Source organism: Grus americana, chromosome 3, assembly GCF_028858705.1.
Source record: "Grus americana isolate bGruAme1 chromosome 3, bGruAme1.mat, whole genome shotgun sequence".
Taxonomy (NCBI): Eukaryota; Metazoa; Chordata; class Aves; order Gruiformes; family Gruidae; genus Grus; species Grus americana.
In genome coordinates this window covers 14036040-14063948 of record NC_072854.1, presented here as the reverse complement: position 1 = coordinate 14063948, position 27909 = coordinate 14036040, and the positions used below count along the sequence as shown (strand labels likewise).

Here is a 27909-nt window from a genome sequence, read left to right as displayed (position 1 = left end):
CAGAATGGTATCAAGGGAGGGGTGACAGGAATCCAGCATTCCTAATTTTGTTTGCTTTGATCACATTCTAACAGCATCTGTCTCTCAAGTATCTGTCTCTTGCTTCTGAGTGGAGAAAATATTTCCAAGTTTCACATTTTAATTTTCAGGTCCAACAAGTACAAACAAAAATAAACTTTGTTTTTATAGCCCATCCAAACAGGGTAGGAGAGTGAAAGAACATGCATCTGTACTTATCCGTTAGTACATATGGATGCAGATACACTTGTTTTACATATTTAAAATGTTCTTTTCATTCGACACAGAACTTCATGCTGTGTCACCATTACAGTCAGACTTAAACAGAGAGCAGACAGTAGATACAAGTGAATTTTATCACACATGATGGCAAAATGAATGTTTACAATACATTTTTGTTGCTTGAACATTTCTTGGCCTACAGTCGTTATTTGCTAGATCATGGAGATGGTTGGCTACTTTTATTAGGGACAGGTATATTTGCTAGGACTGGATGTATTGACAGAAACGGGTAGCAGAGCAGAGATTCTAAATGACGTGTAACACTGGAACACATTCACACTGCTATTTTCCTAATGTGAATTAAGTTAATGCATTTCAATTCCTATCTACAATGGGCTAAAATCATGCACAATCACAGCTTAGATCGTGATTATATTAAGCCACAGTAATGCAACCACTACGTTCATCTGTGCATAAACTTAGGAAGGCACGAAAGGTGGTTTAAAACTCACCCCCATCAATTTCTCTGGCCATTAATCAGCAACTCAAAGACATGGGAAACTTTTCATTTTAGCTTGAAGGGGAAAAAAACCCCAAAACACAGTAAGACCAAATCTGGCAGGTTGGTCTTACAATTTAGTGTAAATTAAGATACTCATCCAGCATATGTGGGAAGGAGTAGTAAAGTGCTGTCAAAGTGCTGCTTTTCACAGAGAATATTTAGCAGCAATTGTTGAAAGTAACATATTAATACCACTGTAAACGGAGTCCATTAGGAGAGTCTGTTGGATTGACATATACCAAGGAATAGGTCTGACAGCTCTGGAGAGGACAACCACCAATATCTACCATTTCACATATACAAGCTCCCTCCTGCTCATCTTCCACTTTCAAAAGGACAGACTGTAAACAAATAGATCCAGCTCCACATGAAGCTGACATTATATCCTAAGATGAAAAGCAGACAGAGATTCTAGGAGTTAGTAACTTTGACTACAAACTAAATAGAAGTCATTATCTTTATTCCTTCTGACAACTTAATTGAGCCTTTCCATCAGTCACAGTCACCGCGCACAGAGTTGTCACAAGTCTGGCAGGGAACTGCAGAGCTGAGCTCTGCTCCTCTCCTCTCCTTCCAACCTGATGGGCCGAACCCAAAGGTGCCAGCTCATTCAACAAGCAGAACATGATGCACTAAATCTATGAACCCCCAGTAAGGTTAGAAGAAGAAAAAAACCCTGCAACTCCATCTTTGCCACTGGTTAAATTGATAGCTCCTGCTCTGTGATCCATCTCTTGCTTAGAGGCACGGAGAGCCATAATGAATTTCCATTTTTATAGCTGCTGCCTCCAGAGTACATTAAGAAAACCTATAAGAATTTCCCATTAGAAAAAGAAAACACACACACAAAAAACCACACTACAAAACACAGAAGTTAGCAATAACCAGGAAGATGCAAGGCCACAAGGCTTGCCATATGCAGGTATTAATATTTAAGTAAAGTATCAGATATATACTCTGCATATATAAAACTTTTCTCAACGCAATTCCTTATGATTATTTGAAATACTTGTGTGATCTATTTACAAATAGATCTCTAAATAGAAACAAGATTCAGTTACCAAAATCTGACACCTACGGGTAGAATTCAGTTTTATTCTCACCTGAATTTTACCTTAGTTCAACCATGTTTAAAATAAAAGTTATTTCTCAACATGAAAAAATTAATTATTTCAAAAACTCAGCATGAACACATTTTTGCCCAGAACCAAAAGAGGGAAATTTGGGATTAAGTTAAAAAAAAGGAAAGGTGAACTAAGCTATTGAGTCTCTAAAAGGTGGTGGTCTTGAGTGCCAAACACCTTATCAGCATTTAAAATAAGTATTAAAAATGCCTTTTGAATGTAGGCAGCAAGTTCCAAAGGACTGCAGAGCTTCAGGTATTGTCAATAGTTTTTTTTAAAAGACTTCTTTATGCAATGCTTAAAATGACATCTGAATATGAGACAGCTAGACAGAAAAGCATGCATGCATAACAAGAGTGTGAAAATAAAATTTTAACAAGTATATGGTTTTGAGTGCTGACAAACAACCAAACTACCTGTTTCCTCACAGTCAACATAGCATGTTATGATATGATGAGAATCATATTTGCAGGTGAATAACGAACATTATTTTAGCTAGTGTGTTTTAAAATACAAAACCCCAAAAAACATTAAAAAGCACACACTAATTAACAGAGAGGTCAAAAAATTCTTTAAAAAAAAGTAAAACGTTACTAAAAAAAACCCAAACCAGTTCTTTTACTTCTCCTTCCTTTTAAGCCTTTACAGAATGTAAATTGTATTTTCTAGCTTTACATTCAATTCTAAGTATTAGATATTTACTGTTCAGTTGAAAAGCAGAACTCTAACTATTCAGATGACTCAGACTTAAATTCCTCAGTTCCTGCACATATCATTACACTGGCAACAAACAATCAGTTAGCAACAATGACCCTGTTCTGAAGGAGAGGAGGAAAAAACGAGTAAAGATTAAACAAAAATCTTAATACATATGGCTAAACAATTGGCTTAACTGCTCAGTTTTCCTCTTTGCTCAAGAATTTCTTAATGCAACTTGCTTTAAAATGAGATTTTCGAAAACCTCACTAACAAAACAGTTCCTGCTCCTTACTCCAACCCAGCCATCAAGATAGGTTTTTCAGAAACACAATTTTAGGAACAAATCTATAAAAACCCCACCCTGGGCTGGTAAGCCTAACTGAATGCTGTTAACATGGAAGTACGCAACAGAGGCAGAAGAGGGAAGCACGAGCAATGCAAGAGGAGGAGCAGGCCGCAGAGCAGAGCACGCCTTCCCAAAGATGTGGAGACGCATGAATGATAACGATTGTCAATGACAATGGGGAAAGAGAGGACAGAAGGTTCAGATAATGAAGGTGGAAAGTACCAAAGACTTTTTTTATTGCTGTTGGGCCTCATACTTACAGCACGATCTCTGCTTCCTGGCTGGCATGAATAATTCCAGGATTTACAAGGCAAAATAATTCAAATTAATAAAATTAATTTAAAAAATTGAAAGATCATTAAAAATGAGCTATGATACAGATGATCTAAGTATTTTGTGCAAATTTTCAGACTTCACAGCTCTTGGAATTAAGAGGTATCCCATCTCTGAAATTTAATCCACTGTTAGTTTTGACTACGAATCACATTTAGTCATTATTTTCTCTTCTTCACTTTAGAAAGTCAGGCTGAAGGAACAGAACACCAAGTTGGAGATAAAATTAAATAATTTTTAATTTCCTCTGCTACAGAGCAGTATACAATAACTGTCTATATAGAAGAAGGGTTCTACTTTCACAAAATCTTTAGTCTTTCTGTTCAACCCAAGGAGAAAGAATTTTGCTAACTGCAGCAATATTTCACTTGACCCTTTGCTCCGTAAGTTCAACACTTTTTTTTTTTAATCTAAACACCACCTTAAAAAAAGTTTGACAGTTCCTGCAAACTGTGAAGCATCCAATTTTCAATTACAATTACAACAAAACTGAAAGGAAAGTTGGAATATGAATTTGTGACAGATCACAGAGCAGTCCCGGTACTTCTTAATGCACTGAAGACATTTTTTGGCTCATAAAATGGTCATAAAGGACTTTAGGTTAATCCTCATCCAGAAATTGCAAACAAACTGCAGGCCTGAAGGTGAATAACCCTTAGAGATTACCTTCTAATGGACCAGTTGTCTACAAATACACAAAAGAGTTACTTTTCATAAAAAGATAAGCCTTAATTTTTCTGACAAATCAATGCACATAAACAGTTTGGGGTTGTAATCAATATCCCACAGTAATCCAACGAAAGCATCATTTAATGTCTCTAAGCTAACTACCGTCAGATAAAACACGACACACTGTACTCGCTAGCCAAAAAGTTAGTATCATTGCTATCCTTGAAAGATACGTGACTTTTGCCTCATAAGATTATATGCATCCTTATATCTTAGCAATGATCATCAATTATAGAATGGAATCACTAAAATTTTTGCCTTTAAATGTGTACAGAAAGTCACAGACTGTGTTGGGTTTGCACAGCAAGGTTTTGGTAGTGGGGGGGCTACACGGGTGGCTTCTGTGAGAAGCTGCTGGAAGCTTCCCCTGTGTCTGATAGAGCCAATGCCAGCCGGCTCCAAGATGGATCCACCCCTGGCCAAGGCCAAGCCAATCAGTGCCTCTGTGATAACATATTTAAGAACGAAAAAAAACACTTAGAGAACGCTTTTGCAGCCTGAGAGAGGAGTGAGAAGATGTAAGAAACTCTGCAGACACCAAGGTCAGTGCAGATGGAGGGGGAGGAGGAGCTCCAGGCGCTGGAGCAGAGATCCCCCTGCAGCCCATGGTGAAGGCCATGGTGAAGCAGGCTGTCCCCCTGCAGCCCATGGAGGAAGGATGAGGGGGTGTAGAGATTCCACCTGCAGCCCGTGGAGGACCCCACACCAGAGCAGGTGGAGGCACCTGAAGGAGGCTGTGGCCTGTGGGAATCCCACGCTGGAGCAAGCTCCTAGCAGGACCGGTGGCCCCATGGAGAGAGGAGCCCACGCCAGAGCAGGTTTGCTGGCAGGACTTGTGACCCCGTGGGGGACCCACACTGGAGCAGTCTGCTCCTGAAGGTCTGCACCCCATGGAAGAGACCACGCTGGAGCAGTTCGTGAAAGACTGTAGCCCGTGGGAGAGACTCACATTGGAGAAGTTCGTGAAGGACTGTCTCCCATGAGAGGGACTCCATGCTGGAGCAGGGGAACGATAAGAGGAGTCCTCCCCCTGAGGATGAAGAAGCGGCAGAAACACCGTGAGATGAACTGACCGTAACCCCCATTCCCCGTCCCCCTGTTCCGCTGAGGGGGGGAAGGTTGAAGCCGGGAGTGAAGTTGAGCCCGGGAAGATGGGAGGGGTGGGGGGAGGTGTTTTAAGAGTTGATTTTATTTCTCATTCCTCTACTCTGTTTTCCTTTGTAATAAATTAAATTAATTTCCTCTCTCAGTTCAGTCTGCTTTGCTCATGACGATAATTAGTGTCCCTGTCCTTATCTTGACACACAAGCCTTTCGTTATACCTTTTCTCCCCTGTCTAGTGAACGACGGGAGTGATAGAGCTGCTCTGGTGGGCACCTGGCTACCAGCCAGGGTCAACCCACCACACAGACAAAACCCAAAGAATTGGTAAAAAATAATGTAGTCGAGATTCCAAAATTAACACTTTCAGTAAACACCCATTCTGATGGGTACGATGCTGAAGTTTTAAATCATTATAATTTAAAATCGTTGGGCTAGGATATGTCTGCCCTAGTATATATTCTGTACTTTTGGATACTTTATTCAGAGACAGAAATAATAGGTAGTGGATCTAGAAAAGAGAAGCACCATTGCTTGCACCATTACCCTCACAGACCTCCTGCAGACTGTCTGCCTCAGCCATCTGAACATTAACTTTCAAAGGCTTTTGTGCAAAGTACAACTTTGAATGGAAAAAACAGTCAGAACTTTCTATTCCTTTTTATGAATTTTGCACATACTGCCAAAATAAGAGCAAAATACATAACTTAAATTTAAGTAGATAGAAAACCCTCCCGTGCAACAGTTCAGGCAATAAAATGATTTTCTGCCTCCTCCATGATACATACTACATATGGATATATAGTTTTTAAAAGAAATTGATTGATTCAATTCTGCTTTAAATAAACCATTTATTTTTTCCAGTATGACCCTTTCCAAAGGTCGTACTCCTCTTCATCATGTTTGAATTCATTGACTGAAAGCTACATGATATTATCAAGCAAGACGACTTAGAACTCCGTTGTTACATGATTGTTTGAAGAAATGCTTACCTGTTGCTCGTGGCCATTGGTGGCCAAGCTTGAAGGAGTAAAATCAAGTGCTGAAACTCAGACGGATGGTGACTAGACTCCAGAAGTCCCAGGAAGAGATCATACCTTTTTTCCTCAGTTTCAATATCTGTTATCTCTACCTAAAACAAACAAACCAACCCCAGAATTGTTTTAAGAAACCAATGATTTAAAAGCAATCAACAAACTATCTGTGAAGGACATCACTGTTGTAAAACAATCCAGGAACACAAAGTAATTCTTCCAGAAACCCATTTTCTTACCTCTTATTTTCAATTACATGCAAATAAAAAGGGAGCGCGCACAGCAATTGGAAATTACTTAGGTGTACGTTCCTAAAACAACGTAACCCCACACATGTACATTCATTGATTAGTTCAGAGGATCTTATCTCTGTGATCTTCAAACAACCAAAAATTCCTTACGTTTCCTTTTCTCAATTGATAGACATATATACACACACAGATATATGTATTTTATAAAGAATGGGTGTGTCTAGTGCTTCCCTAATATCTATTACTCTCACTCACCTATGAAAATTCAATAGTTTTACCTGAATTTACAGCATCTAATCTTTTGTCCCACAGGAAAGAGCCCTGAAAGATGATTCCAAATTAATTTACCCAGTGAAGAACATTTGCTGACAAGTACTGTAATATTCCTCTGTACAGTTTTTTGAACCTAAGAAAAACAAAACCCCACAGCCCATCAGCCAGCCACCAGACAACTCTATCGCAGGAAAAGTGTCCGTCTAAGTTTAAAACCTGCAGCTTCTGCCAGGACTTGAATTCACTTCACTTGATGACAGGTTCTTTTACAGATAATTACTGCTTGCAGTTTGCATGGTAAAAAAAAGTACAAGGTAAAAAGACTGTTGAAGGAAGGTTGCTATAAATGAGAACCAACTTGGTACTAAATGAGAAGCAGCTTCTGTTTAAAAGTTTGACTATCACACTAGGAGGGCTTTCACAAATGGAACAGCTATTCGCTGTCTACCTGACATACAAAAGTTCTTGGAGTTTAAAAATAATTTGTTACAATAACAAGGTACACTGAACTTTTTTCTCCAAACTTCGAAAAGTTCCAGGATATCAAACACTTCAGTTTCATCTTATAATTCCACTGAAGATACAGAGCATTAACTGTTAACTTTTCTGTTTCAGCCCAAGTAGTTCTAAGACATCAAACATGGATAAAGTTTTCCTTAGCTCTACAGCTACTCTAAAAGATTAAATATCGCATTCCCATCTTTTCAAAGTGACTCTGATATATCAAGGGCAAATTTTTCAAACGAGGTTGGAAAACAAAGATTACTGATGCATTTATTGAGTTGCCTACATAATTTGTGACTTTAAAATATTTAGTGCTGAAAAACTGTTCATTTCTGTCTCCAGGGTACATCTGAAAGCACCATATACTGAAACATTTTAGATAGTGAAGAAATGTTTCTGAGATCTGTCCATTTAAAATACTTCTCTGTACTGCAAATGTCGCAGAGCAGACATCAGTTACCCACTTGTAATATCCCTAACTTCCACCTGTTAATTTAAAATATTAAAATCTTCAATATTTAAATCACAAGGCTGAAAAGAGAAGGGAAAAGAGCAGGAAAGGGTAAAACGGACATAAGACATGCTAACCTCTAAGGATCAAAGATATTTAGCAATTTAGCAAATTATATACTATCTAGACAACAGAAGGTCTCATGTTGCTTTATCTGTCCCCAGACTCCTTTTTCAGACAACTAGCTCTTTAAATATTTAAACCAAGTAAGTAGCATTCTGGATGCTCCACTGAGTACATTTTAATATATTTGCACAAACAGCATGTTACTTCAAAACACTGACTAAATGTTCAGATCTCTCTAACGATAACTGTAAAAATGGCAGGAAATGGCACAGATAATATTAATAGATGAGAAAAGCTGTCACAGAAATTGAGCCATTAGTAGCAGAAAGTAGATGAGAGTGGATAAGACATCCTATTCAACATGAACTGAATTCCAATAATTCTGCCTAATAACACATCTTTACAGACTCGGGTTTACATTTTTTTCATGAGGTTAATTAAACTAACAATATAATCTTGTATTTTAGGCAGCTGGATCATTACAAGAAGATTGCTTACAACAAAATACATATTAATACGATCAAAATAACTCAGAAGAATCACCCTTCTACTCTTAAACATGGTATGCATTTCTGCAATATTTCTTCCTACAATGGCCTTTTTCAAGTTGCCTGCATTACCACTGAGAGTAAAGTGAACTTTCTACACTGTAAGTTATTTATAATTTTTAAGAAAACTATTGAAAAGTCACTTTTCATACAGCATTTTAAAGGCATGTTACTTCCATTTACTGTGAAACAGGTGAGATTAGAAAGAAGCAACATAGTGTATAAGTATGCAGAGCTTTAAGAGTGTATGTGGTGATCTAAAATGCAGCACCAAGGAAAAAGGAAATGGAAGGTTAATGAAAGAGAAACAAATAGAAAATACTTAAGTATTGACAGGTAGATGACACGTATGATTACTTTAAAAAAAAAAAAAATTACTAGTTTTATCCTACCTTAAACTCCCCACCCCCTCCATCTTCTAAGTCCTAGCTATTTTTCCTTCCTCAATGTATCTTATGCTTCTGTTGCATCTATCAGCTGTCCCCACACTCCATACATACATGCGTGTTTCAAGTATGTTTTAAACATTATTCCACTCCTGTAACAATGTGGATGTTAAAAATAACTTTCTTCTGAAAAAGAAAAGCTGAGATTCAGATGTAAACCCATGCTTTAACACGGGAATGCCTGACTGTGTGTGAAAATTGCCACACAGTTGACTGTATCAGATATATTTTTCAAAAGTATTCCTGAGCTGAAACATCATCAAATACATGCTGATTCTGCAAAGATTGTGTCCACATTTCACATTAAACATTGCTAAGTAGTCTTACTAGTTTGAATAAGATTGCACAATGTCTAAAATTGTACCTTCTGAGAAGCGGTTGTATTTAACTTGTGTGTATATGTCCTCACACAATCAAGATGATACGGAACTACTGGAGAGAGTCCAGTGGAGGGCTACAAGGATGGTGAGGGGACTGGAGCATCTCTTGTGTGAGGAAAGGCTGAGAGAGCTGGGTCTGGTTAGCCTGGAGAAGAGAAGACTGAGAGGGGATCTCCTCAACGCTTATAAATATCTAAAGGGTGGGTGTCCAGAGGAAGGGGCCAGACTCTTCTCAGTGGTGCCCAGTGATAGGACAAGGGGCAATGGGCACAAACTGGAACACAGGCAGTTCCATCTCAATATGAGGAGAAACTTCTTCACTCTGAGGGTGACCGAGCACTGGAACAGGCTGCCCAGAGAGGTTGTGGAGTCTGCTTCTCTGGAGATATTCAAACCCACCTGGACGCCATCCTGTGCAACCTGCTGTATCTAAGTGATCCTGCTTTAGCAGGGAGGTTGGACTAGATGATGTCCAGAGGTCCCTTCCAACCCCTACCATTCTGTGATTCTGTGAAATCTATGCATGATGTGCCCACTAGCATCACTAGAAAAATCCTAATGAGAAGATCAACACTATGTACCAGAAACAGAGACAACAATAAAACATTTAAAACTTTCATTTCAAGGTATTAATATTATTCCTATAAAACAGAAGAGTCCATTTTAAGTTAAATATCAGTGTTATGAAGTAAATTGAGGCACTTGCCTGAAAGAGATTCCGCACTGCTTTATAGTTTGAATGACAGATACCTTGCCTCATCTCTAATTCTTTCCTTATAATTCTTCAGAAATAGAAGCTATAATCAAACTATGAAAAGAGTTGATAGCTTCTTGCTACAAGAAAGCAATAACTTGAAGCATGTACTGTCTCTGGCTGAGCTGGAGTTACCTTTCCCCACAGCAGCCCTCACAGCGCTGTGCTGTGTACCGGTAGCCAGCAAGGTGTTGGTAACACACCGGTGTTTTGGCTACTGCTGAGCAGAGCTGGCACACACCAAGGCTGTCCCTCCAGCATCCCCCCTCAGCAGTAGGCTGGGGGTGGGCAAGATCTTGGGAGGGGACACAGCCAGGACAGCTGATCCACACTGGCCAAAGGGATATTCCATACCGTATGACGTCTGCTCAGCAATAAGAGCTAAGAGAAAGGAGGAGGAAGGGGGGCATTTGTTATTTAAGTTTGTCTTCTGGAGCAACTGCTACACCTACTGAAGCCCCGCTTCCTGGGAAGTGGCCGGACATCACCTGCTGATAGGAAGTAGAGAATAAATCTTTTCTTTCCCTTTGCTTCCATATGCAACCTTTGCTTTTGCTTTATGCAACTGCCTTTATCCTCTCCCACAAGGGTTTTTTTTCCATTTTATTTTCTCCCTTCTCTCTCCTGCTGAGGAGGGGAGTGACAGAACGGCCTGGTGGGCACCTGGTGTCCAGCCAAGGTCAAACCACCAAGCAGCACATTGGAATGAGGGGGTTTTTATTCATATTTACCCCCCCACACACATATATATACATACACACATATATACAGACACACTCACAGAGCGTAGGCTTTCCTCTGTATTGTCTCCTGTTTCCAAGGCTGAGGGAGAGCATGGTGAGGAAGCAGCCACCTCACACAGCAGAAACAGAGCACGGTCTGTGTTAAAAGGTAGAAATTTCACCTTAACAGAGGTGAAAGCTAGCTGAGATGAAGCTGCTATGGTTAATTAAGCCTGTTGTTTTGTTGTAATAACATAGCAAAAAGATTAAGAATTCCCCTTTTAACTGAACGCTCTTTGTAGTGACTCTGAATGATCTATTCAGATGACTCAGAATGTTGCAATGCAACAAGGCACTGCATTTCTGCCAATATAATCATCTTTAAACTACGGTAATGGGATACTATAACTCAGCTTCCCTTCCCCCCACTTTTTTTTTTTAAACCCCCCTCCCCCAAAAAAAAAAATCCTTCTAAAATACTCGAAGGCAATGCAAAGATAACCTGCCATGAACTGCTCGGAGCCCTGATAGCACGAGTACCTGTAAAGAAGAATCTGTCACTAAACAGAATAATGAGGCTGACAGCAAGGCAGTAAGGAGTATGCTTGAAGTTCAGATGGTCCCAAAGGAATAGGAAAGAAACAAAACAAAAGCAAGGAAAAGGAAAGCAAGGACTTTCAGCTTTAACAACAGATTTGCTCAACTCTGTCTTGATTTTCCTCAGTTTTATGTCTTCTCTTTGGCAGTAGAAGACAGCTGGCTTCATGTTTTTCATGAAAATAAAAAGCTGCACAAATATTTACCACAATGGGAAAGTCAATTAGAGGAATTAATTTTAGAAATGATACTCATGATAGATTATAAAACAAAATACAAATTATGTAAAACCAAATCTTAAACTGTTAAAATACACAATTTCATTATCAACAAGGGACTGTGTATGTTTAAAATCAAGAACATGCAAATGTCTGCAGATGCTAATGTTCCTTAAAAAAAAAGTATATGAAATTAACAAAGCAAAATATAGGCTACACAAACAGTACCGAGTGTTGCTTAAAACTGCATTAGACACTACCAGCTGTCCGAACTAGTGCACACTCCTCCTGATCACGTTCTCCTCCTGAGCACTTTGCTTTTACATCTGTTCCCAGTTTCTCCTGTTATTAATTAGCAGTGGTTAGGATGGCCCATAAAAGAGTTCTGACTCACCCCATATTATCACTGCTTAATAAAGGCAAAAATCAGTCCACCTTTTTCAATTATTAATCAAGACAGAAAATTAACCACATTTAGTGGGGTGCGAACTGCAGCTACAGCATGTAGCAGCTACAGCGTGCCAGAAGACAGAAGTGAGATTTTCTTTTTATCTGAGATACATTATTTTGCGTGTCTTACATGATATTAGCCATCAAAGCAGCTATTTTTCCTCAAGTAATTATGGTCTGATTACCAGTAGCAGAGGCTTGACACAGCACATGTTCAATCAGCCATCCTCTTACAGGGACAGTTGTGAACTTGCTGTAACTTGCAAATCTTCAGAAAACTAAAACACTGCTGAAAAAAATTATTGCTGGAGTCCACTTATTTATCAAACAATTGGCCAAAATATTTCAGTTCTGACATCATTTTGCTAGTAGAAAGTTACATCAGAGAAGATTCCTACAAGCTTTTTAAAACATTTGGTTTTATATAAAAAGCACGTGAAGCATATGGGTATGGGTGCTTTTACTGCTGAGGTACAAATGATAAAAGGAATCTGGCAGTTGGTTGAGATACTTGTAATCTCTTCAGCAGTACATTATCCGAGCACAAACATACCCTTTATCTGACTTCAGCCATCCTGAGCAAACTTGGAAGGCATGTTCTTTATATCCAGTGCTGAAATAAAAACTTAATGCACTTACAATCCCTCCTCAAATAAAACCCCAAACTGATCTGCCTGATGATAAAATCTGTCAAGCATTTTTATAGTTCTCTTCCCTCACAGATTAAATGCTATTAGGTGCCTAAAACGTTGAAACCACATAACATGCTTTAGCCACTTTCAACGCGCAAAGTTTTGACTCATCATGTTGTTCCATAGATTTATTATTGCTTTATAGATACTCATCACATGTGACACACGTGAAGGAATCCAAATATGAAAAGTTCCCTGAAAAGTTTGTTCTGTAGCTTTTAGAAACCTAGTATGTTATACAAACTTTAAGATGATAGACTTAAAGAATGATAAGGTTAAATAAAGCTGTGGACATCACACATGACTGATAAAGAAAACCTTTGACGTGGCAGTCTACAGGATCAGTTGTTTAGTTCAGGAAGTTATCTCACTCTTGAAATTGAAGTTACTTTAAAATCAATATTTACAGCAACAGTGGAATGTTGTTGTATCTAAATTCTGTCCCTGAGGCATAGATATCCACTATATAATGTTCTCCTGATCCTAAAGGACAGAGACATCCGATAGAGTTGTAAATGCTTTATTGCTAAAGCTATATAATTTGAGAACCTGATGCTGACCATCTTGGCTGATAATCTAGAGTTTTGTTTAAAAAATGGAAATGCCAATAAAAAGATCCAGCCAATCCAATCCTCTCCTTCCCCTGAGATAAAACACAAAACGCTGCCTATTTACATACAAGAATGGTGAGCAGGGAAACTAATGCAGACAGACCCCCACCTCCCTCTGCCCAACGAAATCTGTTCTGCAAGTTCAATTTTTACTCCCTGCAACCATGGTTGTCATCAACAGATTTTGTTCACTACTAATGTTCCAAGGAAATAATCGATAAGGGTGTTTGTAACCAGAGAATCAAGATGTAGAAATCAGAAAAAGATTTCCTTCATTATAATTGCCTGTTTATTGAGAAAAACTACATCCGTACTTAAAATCAACTCCATATATTAAAGGTAGAGACATTTGTGGTTTCCAAGACCTGCAACCAAAAACCTACTGATTTACGTGACTATAAAATTCATTTTATTACATCTACTAGATTGTAAATGTAAATATTTCAAAATATGTTCATGTTCATCACTGCAGAATAAATTTGAATTAATATGGCATTGAAAATAGAAACACTAAGCAGGCATTTGAGTAGTCCCTTATTGCTACGATACATTTTCAATTTGTTAGGACTTCCTTGTAAAATGCACTACATTTTTATTCATCCCCCCCAATCTCTAGTGGTAGAGAATTCATCTGTGCTGCATTTTAAAACAATAGGCAGATCTGACATGAAAGATTTTATTCAGATTCGAGATACGGGATGCTGATGCTAAAACTTGCTTCCACTGATTAGACAGGGCTTAACATGGTTTATAAACAATGACTGAAAGATTGATAACAATTTGATAGAATTTCTGTAATTGCCATCTTGGTGTGCCATTCACAGCACAAAAATACAACAGTCTGGCCTTAAGGAGTTTACAATCTAATTAGGTAAATCAGCAAAGAAAATATTGCCTTTCCTACACATGGAGGCCAGAAAGGGCTGGGCACTGAAGAAATTAATCTTCCCATTTTGTGGGTCAACCTGTAGTCCACTGTTCCCTAATCTGCTGGTATCTCTGTGGCTACTGAAAAGTCTGCACAACATTAAGTTACTGAAACGTATTTCCAGGCCAAGGCTGCAAAGTTAAAAGCTTGTTACAAAGGACATACACAATTGTAAACTAAGTTAAATAGATATTTAAAAGTTAATTACTCATAATATGAACACAACTGTGAAAAATCACAGTTTTGCAGTAAAAACAAACTGCAAAAGTGTGTAACTGTTCCTGAAATTGTATAGCTACTGACCCTGCAAAGATTTTAAAGGCAATTATTTATTTCATTCTCTTCAACCTGTTTAAAGATGCTAGACATCCTATCAACCTTGATGTTAGGCACATTATATACTTGTGAAACAAAGCAAAACCACAAGCACATATTAAAGCATCTTACTGAAGACCTTCACATGCCAGAGCAATCATAGATTAAAATTTACGTTATGAAAACACCCTGGGCCCACAATATTTTGTTATATGCAGTTTCTAAGCAGAATCGAGGGAACATAGGGACTCAAGTAAGCTTAATATTTTCAGTATGTGAAATGTGTCCTCTTCTCAAAGTAGCTGAATAGGAATCAATGAGGTCAAGCAGAAGTTGCTTCTTAAAGATATATTTTACAGACGTCATCTCAAACTTAACTGTTCCTTTAAAGTTCTTTCCCCAGTATTTATTGAAATTTTGAAGTTTAAACAATAATGTGATATAGTACCTTTCACTCTATGTCCTAGCACCATATTGCCATGTACAGAGTTAAAGGCAAGTAAGAACACATTTATACAGCACTAAGTTTTATATACTTTAAATATTCACAATGTTTTAGAATTAAATTCAAAAGATTTCCTAGAAAAAGGAATACTGCCAAATGACTGCTACGAGGCACAGACATAATCTGCTTCCTTACGGAGCATTCAGTCTTAGTACTGCTCTTACTTCCTATTTTTGGAAAGCCTTTTTTGGAAAGCTGATAAAAACTTTTACTTTTGAGAAAACCCACAGAAAGTTGTAGTTTAGATTACATAAAAGTGTTAGTTTACACACACCACTGCTGGATAAGAGAAGTGCACATACACATTTAAAAAGCACATACAACTAAATTGTAAACCTGGCAAGTTCTAAGTCTTCCCAAGCACTAAGTTCCATAAAAATTTTTTTACGACGTGTCATTTGAGAAGTCCAGCTTCCCTTCAGCGCAGATGAGTTTTACCTTCTCAAAAATGTATTCCAAATACATTCCTCTCATGGCAGAGGAACTTGTCAGTTTTAAACTTACTTTCTCCACCTGCTCAAGTTCATATGTGGATAATCCTACTTTCAATCCATTTTGGATCTTGGTAAATGGAAACGTATTACATGGTAGTCAGCCACAGCTGAGAGATGGTAACTTTTTAAAAACTGTTCTATTGGGCTCACAAATGCCACCGTATAATGATGGAATTTAGTTCCAATTTATGAAAAAACACTGTAGAAAAACATGATCTAGTTTGGAGCCTGGACCAATGCTGCAGGCATTAAATTCCCTTGCTTGAAAGAAGCATTTTTGAAGCTATGCTTATGGAGTTATCCCAGTTAATAAAAAGCAACAGCTTTATTAAGGAATATCCACTTTAAAAAAAACAACAAACAAAAAATAAAAAAACCCACCACATTCAAAGTACTGTTGGTTTCCATTACTAGGGGGAATATAACCTGAGACAGTGATGCAAAGGCCTACCTCACATCTCCCCTTCATTTGCGTTTAAGACCAACGAGGAGACAGGAGTTCTTAGTGGAGCATATTCCAAGTCCTGAACTCACAAAGAGAAGCTGGGCTGCTATGACCTAAACTTTGGAAAAACAGCCACTGCCTGACCGACCAGAAAGAAGTGTCTGCTATCAAAACAACAATCTTAGAGCAATCAATACAAAATTAAAACTGAAGTCGAGAGTTTGGCATGACAAACTCGGTGTTCACAACCCATATCTTCTACCCCAAAGGAGTGGGAACTTTGAGGTCAGGCTTTCTTGCACTTTCCCCCAAAGCTGGGCTTCACATATTAAAAATGATTATGAGTGCTGACCACATATGAAAGCCTGGTGCACACAGATACTAAAGGGATGCACATAATCTCACAGGTCAAATCCTGCTCAACCTGAAGCCAGTGAACAGGATAAGCAAGTTAGGGGATTGAAGTTATAAAACAAATCAACCAGAACCCTACTGGTGATGAATTAAACAAAGGCTCAGGCACCTGTTGAGTTGCCTGTCTTGTAGAAATACCCAAAAACTTTTTTCTTCTGAACTGATTTATATATTGTTTAATTCCTTATCTGCTTGATATGCAGCTCACTAACAAATGCATATAGATTCAATAAACACAAATGCCTTGCTTAATGCATAAAAATGCATAACTCGTGCAGAAAATAAAATCCATTCATTTATATTCTGCAGGAGACTATGTCCTAATCTGCAAATACATTTCAGCACAGAGAAAACCTCTGAAGACTGTACATAGATATTGATAGAGAGATAAGGGGAAATAAAGAAAAAACTATGCGTTTGAAAGATTTATATACCTAGCTAGCTAGAACTGAAGGAGACAGGATTCACATACACGTAATTTAAAATGTATACTGACTAGGCGTCAGTTAATAGGTAAAAATTTAGATCTATGTAAATCATGGCTAAAACTAACATCCGTGCAACATGAGGGACTCAAAAACATGTAAGTCATTTTACTGGTATATGCCAGCTACTAATCAGTGTTTCATATTTCATAATCTATATATAATATAGATAGCCTACATTTAGAACAGTATTGGAAGACGCAGCCTAGCAATGAAAGAATTTTAATCCTTAAATATTACTTTTAACATTAAGCTGTTAAATTAGCGTCAGCCATTTCCCTCCATACCTTATGCAAGTGGCTCTTCAGTTTACCCTCTCTGATCATCACTACCAGTGATGCAGCAGTGCATGCACAAGCTCCCAGTATTCAGCTGTATAACTGCTGTCTTGTTCATCAAATCTGCAATTCTTGCTAATAGAGGAAAAATTATTTTAAAAGCTGTTTTCATGTAAATGAAAACTTGTCAAAATTTATCCTTCCAAAATGTCATCCTTCAGACAGGCTTAACTCACAAAGTAAAAGATGTGTTTTTAGAAAAAACAGCCCACTATAAACTAAGATACTCTCCTTTAAGAACAACGGGTTGTTGACGTTGACTCCAATTTTAAATAATATTTAAGTACTACTATTTTCAGTAAAAAAAAAAAAAAAAAGGCAAAATTCCTCCATTGTTTATTCATATTTATGACCCAGATGAGGAGCACTTAAAAGTACCAAGTAGATGGATACCACAAAATTTATTTCAGTTTTTACTGCTTAAATAATGAGTAGCTCTGTTGCAACCATAGAAATAATCAGAAGGTGGTAGGCAGCATCATGCAGCTGTCATACCAAATAGTATTACATAAACACTGCTGTTGGTTTTCTTTTTGATTTGATGTAGTGAAAGTGCTAGCAGTTGCAGTCGTCATAGCTGAGTCCCTATGTAATAACAGCAACAATATGGAAAAAAAACCCTCACTCTCTCAATCAACATGAACTATCAGAAACTACTATGAAGTAAGAACTATTTTAAGAATACCTGAGAGGGGACTCTCAGATGACAGAGAGTTTACAGACCTCTAAATAAAAAGTGTCAGCTAGCAAGATGGTTGATGGAATAAGATAAGAATGGGGAAAAAAATGGCATCAATTGAACATCAGTTGTTAATAAATATTTTGTTAAGATATTAACAAAACTATGCCTAAAGAAAAGGTTTTTAAATTTACTTGTATTTTCAAAAGGCTTTTAATAACATTCCTGACTACAAACCACTGAAGAACTTGATCTGCTCACAGAAATAAAACCAAAAACACTAACAAAAAAAGAAGTTTATGATCAAATAGTAAAAGGTAAAAAGTAGAATTTATCATGATTTTATGACTGATTCTTTGCTTATATAAATTAAATGATGTTTTTGGAGACTGCAAGCATTGAACAGCATTGAATACTGCACACAAATAAGCTAGCTTATGTTCGTCAAGGATGCTGCAGAAAGAAACCTTCAATTGACTTGAAAAAAAAAAAAGTCTAGGGTAAGTAAATGACCGTATGATGGCAAATAAAACATAAGAATGGTAAAGCCATCACATTTTAAAATACGCTAAATTAGTCTCATCAAGTCAAAACAGGAACCTGAGTCTCAGTCTCACTGAATGAAATTCAGAGACCTCTGGTTACTGTTCGAAGTCAAGAGAGCAATCAAGGTGTTGGGCTGCATAAGCATGGACTATTAATTTCCACAAGGACATCACATTCACTTCTCCACAGTGGGCTCAGATAGGGGGGAGAATAGTTACAGAGATGGAGAACACTGTGGGTGAGGTGACTGAGTAAACAACAGAATAAGGAAAAAGTGATGAAGTACATAAAACAGAGCAGGGACTCTGGTTTTCTGGATTTTACTACGCTATAAAACACAGACCAACACCACATACCAAATCATACAAAGAGGTAAATAAAGAAAATAAATAAATCCTTCTACAAAGCTTCAGCATGTTTCGCACTCAATGCTGTACGGTGTACCAATGCCAAGAATTTAGCAAGAGACACCCAAGGTTGAATCACAGTTCACCCACCAATTTCTTTGCAACATAATAATAGAACTCTGAATACATCACTAATGAGCTCTTAATTTTTCTGAAGCTGAGATAAAAGCAGAATATGCAACGTCTAAACCATTCTCCACTTATACCTTCATTACAAAAGAACTATTACAGAAGGGGAATTATCCCCCATGAATCCACTCCAGAGCACTCTTATCTTCCTCTGAAGCAACTGCTGCTAGACACAGAATACCGTAGTACCCAGGGCTCGCATTCGAAACCCTCATGTTCACTCAAGCTATACTGCTTTGCTCTCCACTTTGTCTTATCCGTTTTTATTTGTGCAGTTAATGGAAAATATTTCATTTGCATCTTAAAGTATTTAATTAATCATACACGCTACAATTTATGTTCTCAGAAAAAGTACATTTCACATGTTCTCATATGGATAAATTGCACCTTCAAGGAACGGAAATTAGTGTTTTAAAATATTAATTAAAACTTAAATTAAATTTCCTAAACTTAATTTTTATGCATTACCAGTAGAGAAACAATGTCTCTAGAATTACAAACAACATCATAACAAATTTACTCAAAGTTGATAGGACCATAAATCTTTCTTCTAATTAAGCATTTTTCAGAAATAAAAGATGGCTGAGGATTAAACAGATACAGCTCCTTCACTTGTATTTTGCCAGATCAAGCTAAATACAGGCCACTGTTACCTGACAAATGACTACAGCAAAATGACTTGGGAATGCTTAAATCTCACTGTGCTTTCCAAATCCTTATGTTTAAATCTCTCTGACACAAGTAGAGGCAATGGGAAAAAGTTGAAAACCGCTGGACATTGACTTATTCCCATTAAGACCTTTCTTTATGAAGTCATATGAAGAAATATGATGTAAACAGATACAGATTTTTCATACACTGAGGGAAGAGGAATGAAAGAGCAATGGAGGCTTGACAGCCATACTCAAGTTCTCAGAAAGTCATTATGTTAATGTAGACATTACTAAGGTTGCTGAGACATACAAAACTTGAATGTGGCATACATAAATTGCCTATATGAAGGAAGGGCAGATGTGTGTGGGATGTACACAAGTACAAATTAATCTGGCCATTTTTCAAAGCTAAACTCTAGGGGAAAAAAAGCCAACAGACAAACAAACAGATGAAATAAGAAAGGTGCCTAAAGTTAGAATCTTAAATTCATATTAGATATCCCTTCCAATTTCAAAAAAATGCTTAGCCCTCACCAGCTCTGCTGTTCACCCCAAGATCATGAAAAAAACTGTAATACAACAATATGAGGGGAAAGGCTAAATGAGATTACCTTCTCTAAATGACAAAGCTATTTGCATTTAAGTGGCATGCAAACAGTAATTACTTTTTGCATTTGCATAATAATTAAACAATCCTTTTAAGACAAGGTGTGTCTTATAGAAGCTTCACAATTATTAACTTCTTATCTTCAACTAACCCTTGGTTTACCTACAGAAGCTTTGTCAGTGCTGCTGTAACTTCCTGGGGCAAAACCCTCTTATTTCTGTAACTTATGCCTTGCAACTGGTCACTGAACTGAACGATTATGTACACACACATAAACTGTTAGTTGATACCTTACATAAGTTAGACAGTGCTGAGTCATTACAGGCTATGTTTTCATATATTACATGAATATCCATCTTAGATGGATGAAGCTATAATTTGATCTGAACATTCTAAACCATGTTTTTCTCACCCCCCAACATTTTTTTATATATAAAAAACTCAGTATTTTGACCCATATTTTTCATGCACCAGTTAACTAGAAAATTACAGAACCTGAGGAGCTCAGATAAAATTCATCAAGGGGATTAAAACAACGCATGCCTCCTCCCTCCAGTAGTGTGGGATGCTACTGGAATGTGAATTAAAGATTCTCAAGCCTTTGAAAAATGAGGACCCCTGAATTTTTAATTTTGTTAACTAATCATTAGAGGACTGGAAATTGCTGTGTTTCTGACTGTTTGATAGGTAGCTGCTTCCATAAAGCACATTTTTAATTTTGTAAGAGCTGGCCTGTTTCCCAGCAGCACATTGATTTGTGGGACCACTACTTACAGCACCTAGAGCATAATTAAATATTAAGTCCCTCCTTGATGTATGCAAAGTCTGACTAAGAGGATTAGTAGACACGCTGAGGGTGGCTTTCACACATTTTCTGGTAATTGAACACCGCAATATCATTAAACTTATCTTTACTCAAATCCACATTCATCCTTTACAATATCTGCTGTCCTTTTTTGTACCAAGCAATGGTAAAGGAAAAGAGGGATCCCCTAAAAGCATGTAAGAAATGTCAAGCGAGTAAGGATAAAACGATCTGGAAGTAAGATAATGAATATACTTTTGAAATATTAACAATTTAAAGTTCATTTTTAAAAAACCCAAAATGTGATCAAGGGGTTTACTATTACTTCACTGGATAAGAAAGGATGACCAAATTAATAAAAGTGTATTCATGCTAGAAAATTGATACCTACAGATAAGGCAGACTGACATAGCAGTCTGAGCACACATTTGAAAGATGTAATTCCTTGCGTCTACTTTTTGACCCTGCTTCACCCAGGATTACCCAGCAACCTGATAAAACTTTTAAATTGTGCTTCAACAGCCCCTTCCGTAGAATGGGGTTGCTTTTGAAGGTCTTTGCACCTGCAGCATTAACCTGCATAAGGAACTTGCTTAATGCTTTGCCAAAAGCTCACATACAAATCTCTCTCTCTCCACTTTTCAGCAGACATGTAACTACTGAATTCTGCAGTGTTCTTATTTCATTAACATACCATGAAGGATTGTGAAACGTACCCAGCAAAAATACAGAGAATACAGTTTTCAATATGCTATATTATTATGCTATTTTTCCTGTTTGTTAATTCACAAAATAAGCCAACAATCATCAAATAAGGTCACCACTTGCTTTTTCTAATATCAGCTTGTAGACTAGCATTTGACATCAGCTGACCAGAAGATTAAAAAAAAGAAAAAAAAATAGTTTAAATAGTGGATCACTCATTTGTCTTCTTGGACATTTGTAAAGAACTCTGAATTTCAATGACCAATACCTAAAAGACAACCAATATGACTTTTCTCTCTGAATCACACGTTAGTTACCTAGCACAAAATAGTTAATGAAAACAACGGGTTCTCATCTATCACATTTAGCTTGAACTGACATGAAAATTAGAATAATTTTTACATACAGGACTCTCATAATTGCACTCCATAGCAGGAATTGGGGTGAAAAGCCAATGATTTTTATATATACACATATGTATATATAGATAAGTACAGCTTTCACTATTGCTAAACATGAAAACTACTTTTGAACTTAGCTAAATAATAAATACTATATACAAATAATTTTATATTACAGTATTGTACGCACATTTTTATACAATTAGCTCTGAAAGGTTTGAGCTTATCTAGCACAGTACTTAAGCTTTTCACTACATGGCTCCAAGCCCTACTTGCTTACACATCAGCAAAAGAGCAGAGCACTGAAGTGATCAGCAACTCTGTGTTATGAGCAAATGGACTGCTGGATAGAGTAAGTACAAACTTCTTCCCTCACAAGAAACAGGCATGTTTTCCTGCTCAAAACAAGGAGTATTCTAAAAATCCACCACATCTGCTGCTCAGAGGGCTGTGGGGGTCCTGGTGGGCAGCGAGCTACACGTGAGCCAGCAGCATATGCAAGGCATTCAATTAATTCCTAAACCATCACGAGACAAAAAGCAAATGGATGCGAATCTCATGTTGTAAAGTTATATACATTTTGACTTACCAGATTATGGGAGAAAATAAAAATGATCTTATTTTTTGTATTTCTCAAACAAGTGCAATGAGTCTCACAAGGTTTCTGTCAAATACAGGTTCTTCTTCTGTCTTCTACAGACATGAAAGCTATTATCTATCTGTAACTTTTTTCTTAAAACACACTCTAGTTGAATCTTTTAGATTTGAAATGCTTTTGGATTGGAAAGTGGGTCACAGGCAACACAAATATTGACAAAGGACTGAACTAAAGATGAAGAATCCAATCATAGACAGACACCTGAGGAGCAGTTGAGGAATTAAGTGCTGGTATTATTGTGAATGCAAGAGAAAAAGTAATTTCTAAAGAAACTGAGATAAGCATTTTCTTTTTCTTTTTATGATTTTTATTATGATTATTCCCTTGGATGATCTCAGCACAGTGAGTCAAAACTGAGATATTGCATTTGTTTTATATGAATATAAAATATTTTTGTGCACAGATTTTTTTGAGGAACTATCAGAAATGTTCTATTTTAGTTCCATAAGGCCTTGGCATGGGGTGAGGCATTCAGAAAACGCACAAAAAATAACTCTGCTTCCGAATAATTCTACGTGCAGCAACTAATACTCATGATTTCAAAATGGCACAAGCTTCAAAGACATGACTATTTCTTCCTGTTAAGCGTTAGTATATTTTTCATCGTACTTAGAAGACTAAATGTAGAACCTCTAAAAATATGTACTTGGATATTAAGCACTTCACCAAAATGAGTCATGAAATAAAACAGTTCAAATATTAATGAATACCCAGCAAGAGACATTTTGTATATGTGGAATTTTTAATATTCTACTGGATAAACTCAAGTGTTTTCACTCCCAAAAACTTTCACTAGAAGATCCTTACAAGTCTTACATCAAGTTTTACACATACTTAAAAAACGAAAGCTAGGCATTTTCTCACCCTTTAATTTAGAAGGAAACTTAATTTGTCTTAGGCTTGAAAACTTGGACTAGAAGAGTTCTGTCTCAGTGAGAAACAAATAAATAGCAAAGAGTAACTTCTGTCAGCAAGGACTTGACTTTATTTTTTCCTGACTTTACATTGAAAAAGACTTAAAATTATTACTTGGGCATTTAAAAGTATGTGCTGTTTTTAAGCAACTACTGTCTGTCAGTGTTAGGTGCTGCCTCATAAGAGAGACAGCAGCAGACTAACTATGGCTAAATGCATTCTGTATAAATTAAGTCTTCCCATTTGAGAGTGTCCTTAATGTGCCTATTACATATTCACAGAATAACACGTAAAGACCCCAGGAAAAAAAGAGACAGTGGCCAGTAATTCTCATTCTAATTCTGACTATATTGTCACACAAAATAGAAGACAAAGAAGGAAGGTAAAATTGACAGAAACAATGGTCAGAAAAGTAAGAATACACAAAAATTTCAAAGTCAATGCTTGACATGGAGGAAAATCATTAGTGTTTAATCAAGTTCTGTATTATGTATTCATCCCAAACAAAAGCTGAGGAGACCATTAACTTTACTTAACTAGTTTTTCAAAGAATCACAATGTATTAGAAACCTGATTCAAAAGAAAGGTAGGATTAGTTCTCATACCAACAGGACGCATTGCAACCACATATTGCAAACCAGCATTTCATCATATAATCCTTGTATAAAAACTGTCTTATGCTATCACTTATAGCGATTAATATTAATACCTTTGTTTCAGGCCAGCAAGCTCTGAGGACAGCTTGTGTCCTGAAGTACACAAGTAGCCTGCTATCCTCATCACTGAGATGGAAGGCTTGCTCCAGAATTTGCAATACTCTGATGCGAGGCTTCACTGCTAAGGAGTCATCACCACAGAAAGGTCTCAACCACTCCAGAAGGTCATCTGAAGAAACTACTTTCTCCCTGTAATTAAACAATACTGTGTTAAATAGTCTTTGGTAATCCTAATGACAGACCTACGTGTACTTTCAAAGCTGTTAACAAGTACATTCAATGTATAACAAATACGCAATGGAAAAGCTCACCCCTGTAAGGTGCACAGAAACTAGCACTTTTTAGTGAACTTCAAATAACCAGGTAATACCACAGAAATCCATCTATACAGTTACATACTCTCCCACATACTACCTTGACTGCCAATCCTATTGTAATGGTGCTGGATTTCAGCACTGAAAAATCCAAGCCTTTTCATGGTGTCTGCTCCTGACTGATGCCTGTACTTCCATGTTGTCTGACTTTATGGAAAATCAGCTTGACTGATTGCCTTTTAAATATGACATTTTTACATCTGATAACTTATGCATATTACCCTATATTCTCTTTCTTTCCTTACAAGTTCCTTCTTTACACTCCACATACACAAATTAGTTTCTCCTGATTGTAGGTCTAGTGATTTCTTATTTTTTTTCTGTACCACCTCTAGCCAGCCTGATTATTGTATGGTCTAGCATGATAATGATTGCAGAATGCCCATAACCCCTAGAAAGAAAGAAAAAAAAAAAAAAAAAAAAAAAGAGATGTTAAAACCCCTAAGTTTTGGGTTTTTCCTGACTTGGCTAATTAGAAAAACTCTTAATTAAATAATTTGATTCAAAAAGTATATTATATTGAATACATTCTGTCTGAAAGCATTTATAGTGCACAGATTACCATGAACTCACCAACCAGGCAGAAGCTGCAGACAGAAAAGTCTGTTATGTCTCTTACAGGCTATAAACTAGCATGTAACAAATCAGAAAATACTATTCTGCTATCTTTCAGTAGTATTTTAAACTAAAGCTATTTTTTTTCCTTGAAATCAAGAAAGTGGTTCCAGGTGGAGTGTGATTTATAACTAATGTTCCCTTATTCGTCTTAACAAGACAGATGGGAAAGTAATATCAGACAGAAAACACCAATTTAACCTGTCTTGCAGCTCTGAAATAATAAACATTGACAGCTTAGGTTTTCATATTACAAGGATTTCAATTTTACTTAGGCTTTATATTGTCCGAATGATGCTGTTAGCTCAGAACTTCAGTTAAATTAGACATGTCTCTGCCAAACAGGTGGCATTTAAACTGTAAATTAAAAGTTTGGGAATTAAGAGGACCTGCTGGAATATTTCAAGAGTTTTGTAGAGCTCACACCTGATGTTTATATACGTTTTCCTGAGGGAAAGATTTATATTTTGCAAATTGAATAGCTGAGGTTTAAGGAGATAAGTAAGAACAAGTATTTAAATGAATGTAAACAATCTCCTGTAATCACAATGACTTTCACTCCAGCTTATTGTTTCAGCAGTTAAATGTTGATGACACATACAAATAAAAGAGTCCAGAAAGTGCATCTCAGAATAAAATACTACTGACTCTCCCAGTCTACCTTGTAATATCACAAATAAGATTTACTGTAGATTTCGACATCAATTCAGTCTACTTCAGTATCCAATATTTAACTAATTTAATGTCAGTGGAGAAGCCTCCACATAACAGTACAATTGTTTTTGCTGGCTATCAGAGTATGGGGTTTTATTATCATATATGAGTTCTTAGTTTGTACATATGGAAAAAAAACCTGATTTTTTTTTCCCTTCCTTGTCTTTACTAGAAATGCAATGGAAAACGTCAGTGAGACACGCAGATCATTATGTGACCTGAAATAAGGACAACCCCAAAAGAGGAGAAAAAAATGTGGTGAAGCATTATACGGCATTTGTGAAACTGTTTCTGCACTATACTCTACAAATATTGACAAATTTAGGTATCTACATTCAGATATCTGAAAGCGAGTCATTATTATTTGTAATTTATCCACTATACTGAAACAAAAGAAGTGAAGTACTCCTGGTAGATATTCAATCTGCAGTAGTCACAGCAGAAAAAACATTTTCTCAAATCACCATAATACATCGTTATCTAAATTTTAGGTTCAGTGACTTGTTTTCTTCCAAATGACCAGGTAAAGGCTTCTGTCAGGGCTCAGATTTTGAACCTGATAAATGATAGCCTGCTCTAGAATAAAGTTAAATACAAATCCATTACATATATACATATTCTTGAAGAAAAATCATCCACATTCAGTATCATACCTTCAATGCTTTCACGAGAAGTATCTTTCAAAGTCTTAACCAAAGAATCCATACAGTAAGTTCTTACCCTTTCTCAACACTTGCATGCACTGCAGAAACAATGCCTTCTAGGATTCCAAGTGGATCTTTCACTGATGTAGATGACCCACCATTTCCACTGTTAAGGGAAGACATAAAATTACCATAAAAAAGGTCCTTAATATTGATCTAATTCCATCCACCTGTAGGATTTACATGAATTGTTCAATAATTACAGCAAATTTCCACTTTCCCTCTTAACTAGCACCTTTATTTTTATGTCAAAGTAATTCAAGGAGCAACAAGGAAAGAGTTGGAAAAAGAAATACTAAAATACTTAAGTGAAACTTGAAAGAAAAATAACAGTTAAAATTTAGCACTTGTAACACAGATTAGGTCAGCAAAATATACACATGTAATCTCATTACCTGAAAGATCTCATCAATATCGACTAAACAGATTAAATGTTACACATAAATGCCAACATCTTTTATTTTCAAAAATCATCTTGCAGTATCACTATTGGGTTAAACCAACTGGACTGCAACCTGAGTCAAAAGAATCCCATCTGCGGATTCAGCAGATTTCTTTCCCCACCCCCTCTGAGATTCATTTTCAGTTGGATCAACCAGGCTGATGCTTACCAGAACCAACAAAATTAAAAAGGAGGGAACATTGGTCAAGAACAGCATGTGGGAAAGTGGAGGATTAAGCCACCCATGAAACAGCATCCGCTGTGCATGTGTAGGAAAAGAGAAAGGTGAATCACGCTGCCCATCAAACGTTCCAGTTATGATACAGTGTTCTTCCACAGGTCAAAAGGTAGTAAATATTGGGAAAAAAATCACTAGGAAAAAAACGCCTTCGCTCCTAATGTCATGGAAGTGATATTTTCTGCTAAGAATTTCAGCAAAGCAAACCTGAGATGTAACTTGGTGCTGGAAGCGGGAGGGATTTTACACTCCCTCTCTTCATGGAACCACTGCAGTGGTAATGATGCCTGGACTGAACTAGAAAAACAATAGTTTTGCCTACCTTAGAATTTGTCAGTACTGCACTGAAGAAAGAGAAAGAAAGGCAAATAGTTCCAAAGTTAGTTTACTAAACCTAAAGTGTATTTCTCTACAGCTCATCAGCATATCTAAGCTCTTCTGCTACTAAAAATGTCAGCCTCTTCCTATAGGATCTCTTAATAAAAA

At 36.9% G+C, this 27909-nt stretch overlaps 1 protein-coding gene across 4 annotated transcripts in view; it reads right to left on the bottom strand.

Annotated features, from left to right (window-relative positions):
* NBAS (NBAS subunit of NRZ tethering complex) overlaps window positions 1-27909 on the bottom strand; it is a 183475-nt gene that overhangs the window by 18881 nt on the left and 136685 nt on the right. For 3 of the 4 annotated variants that reach the window (XM_054821998.1, XM_054822001.1, XM_054822000.1), the window contains 4 exons: window positions 26760-26849; window positions 24330-24525; window positions 6127-6266; window positions 3232-3252 (listed from right to left, as the gene is read on the bottom strand). In XM_054821998.1, the coding sequence (XP_054677973.1) occupies window positions 3232-3252; window positions 6127-6266; window positions 24330-24525; window positions 26760-26849 (447 nt within the window). The remainder of the gene's footprint in view (window positions 1-3231; window positions 3253-6126; window positions 6267-24329; window positions 24526-26759; window positions 26850-27909) is intronic. The other variant, XM_054821999.1, reaches the window with a different exon arrangement.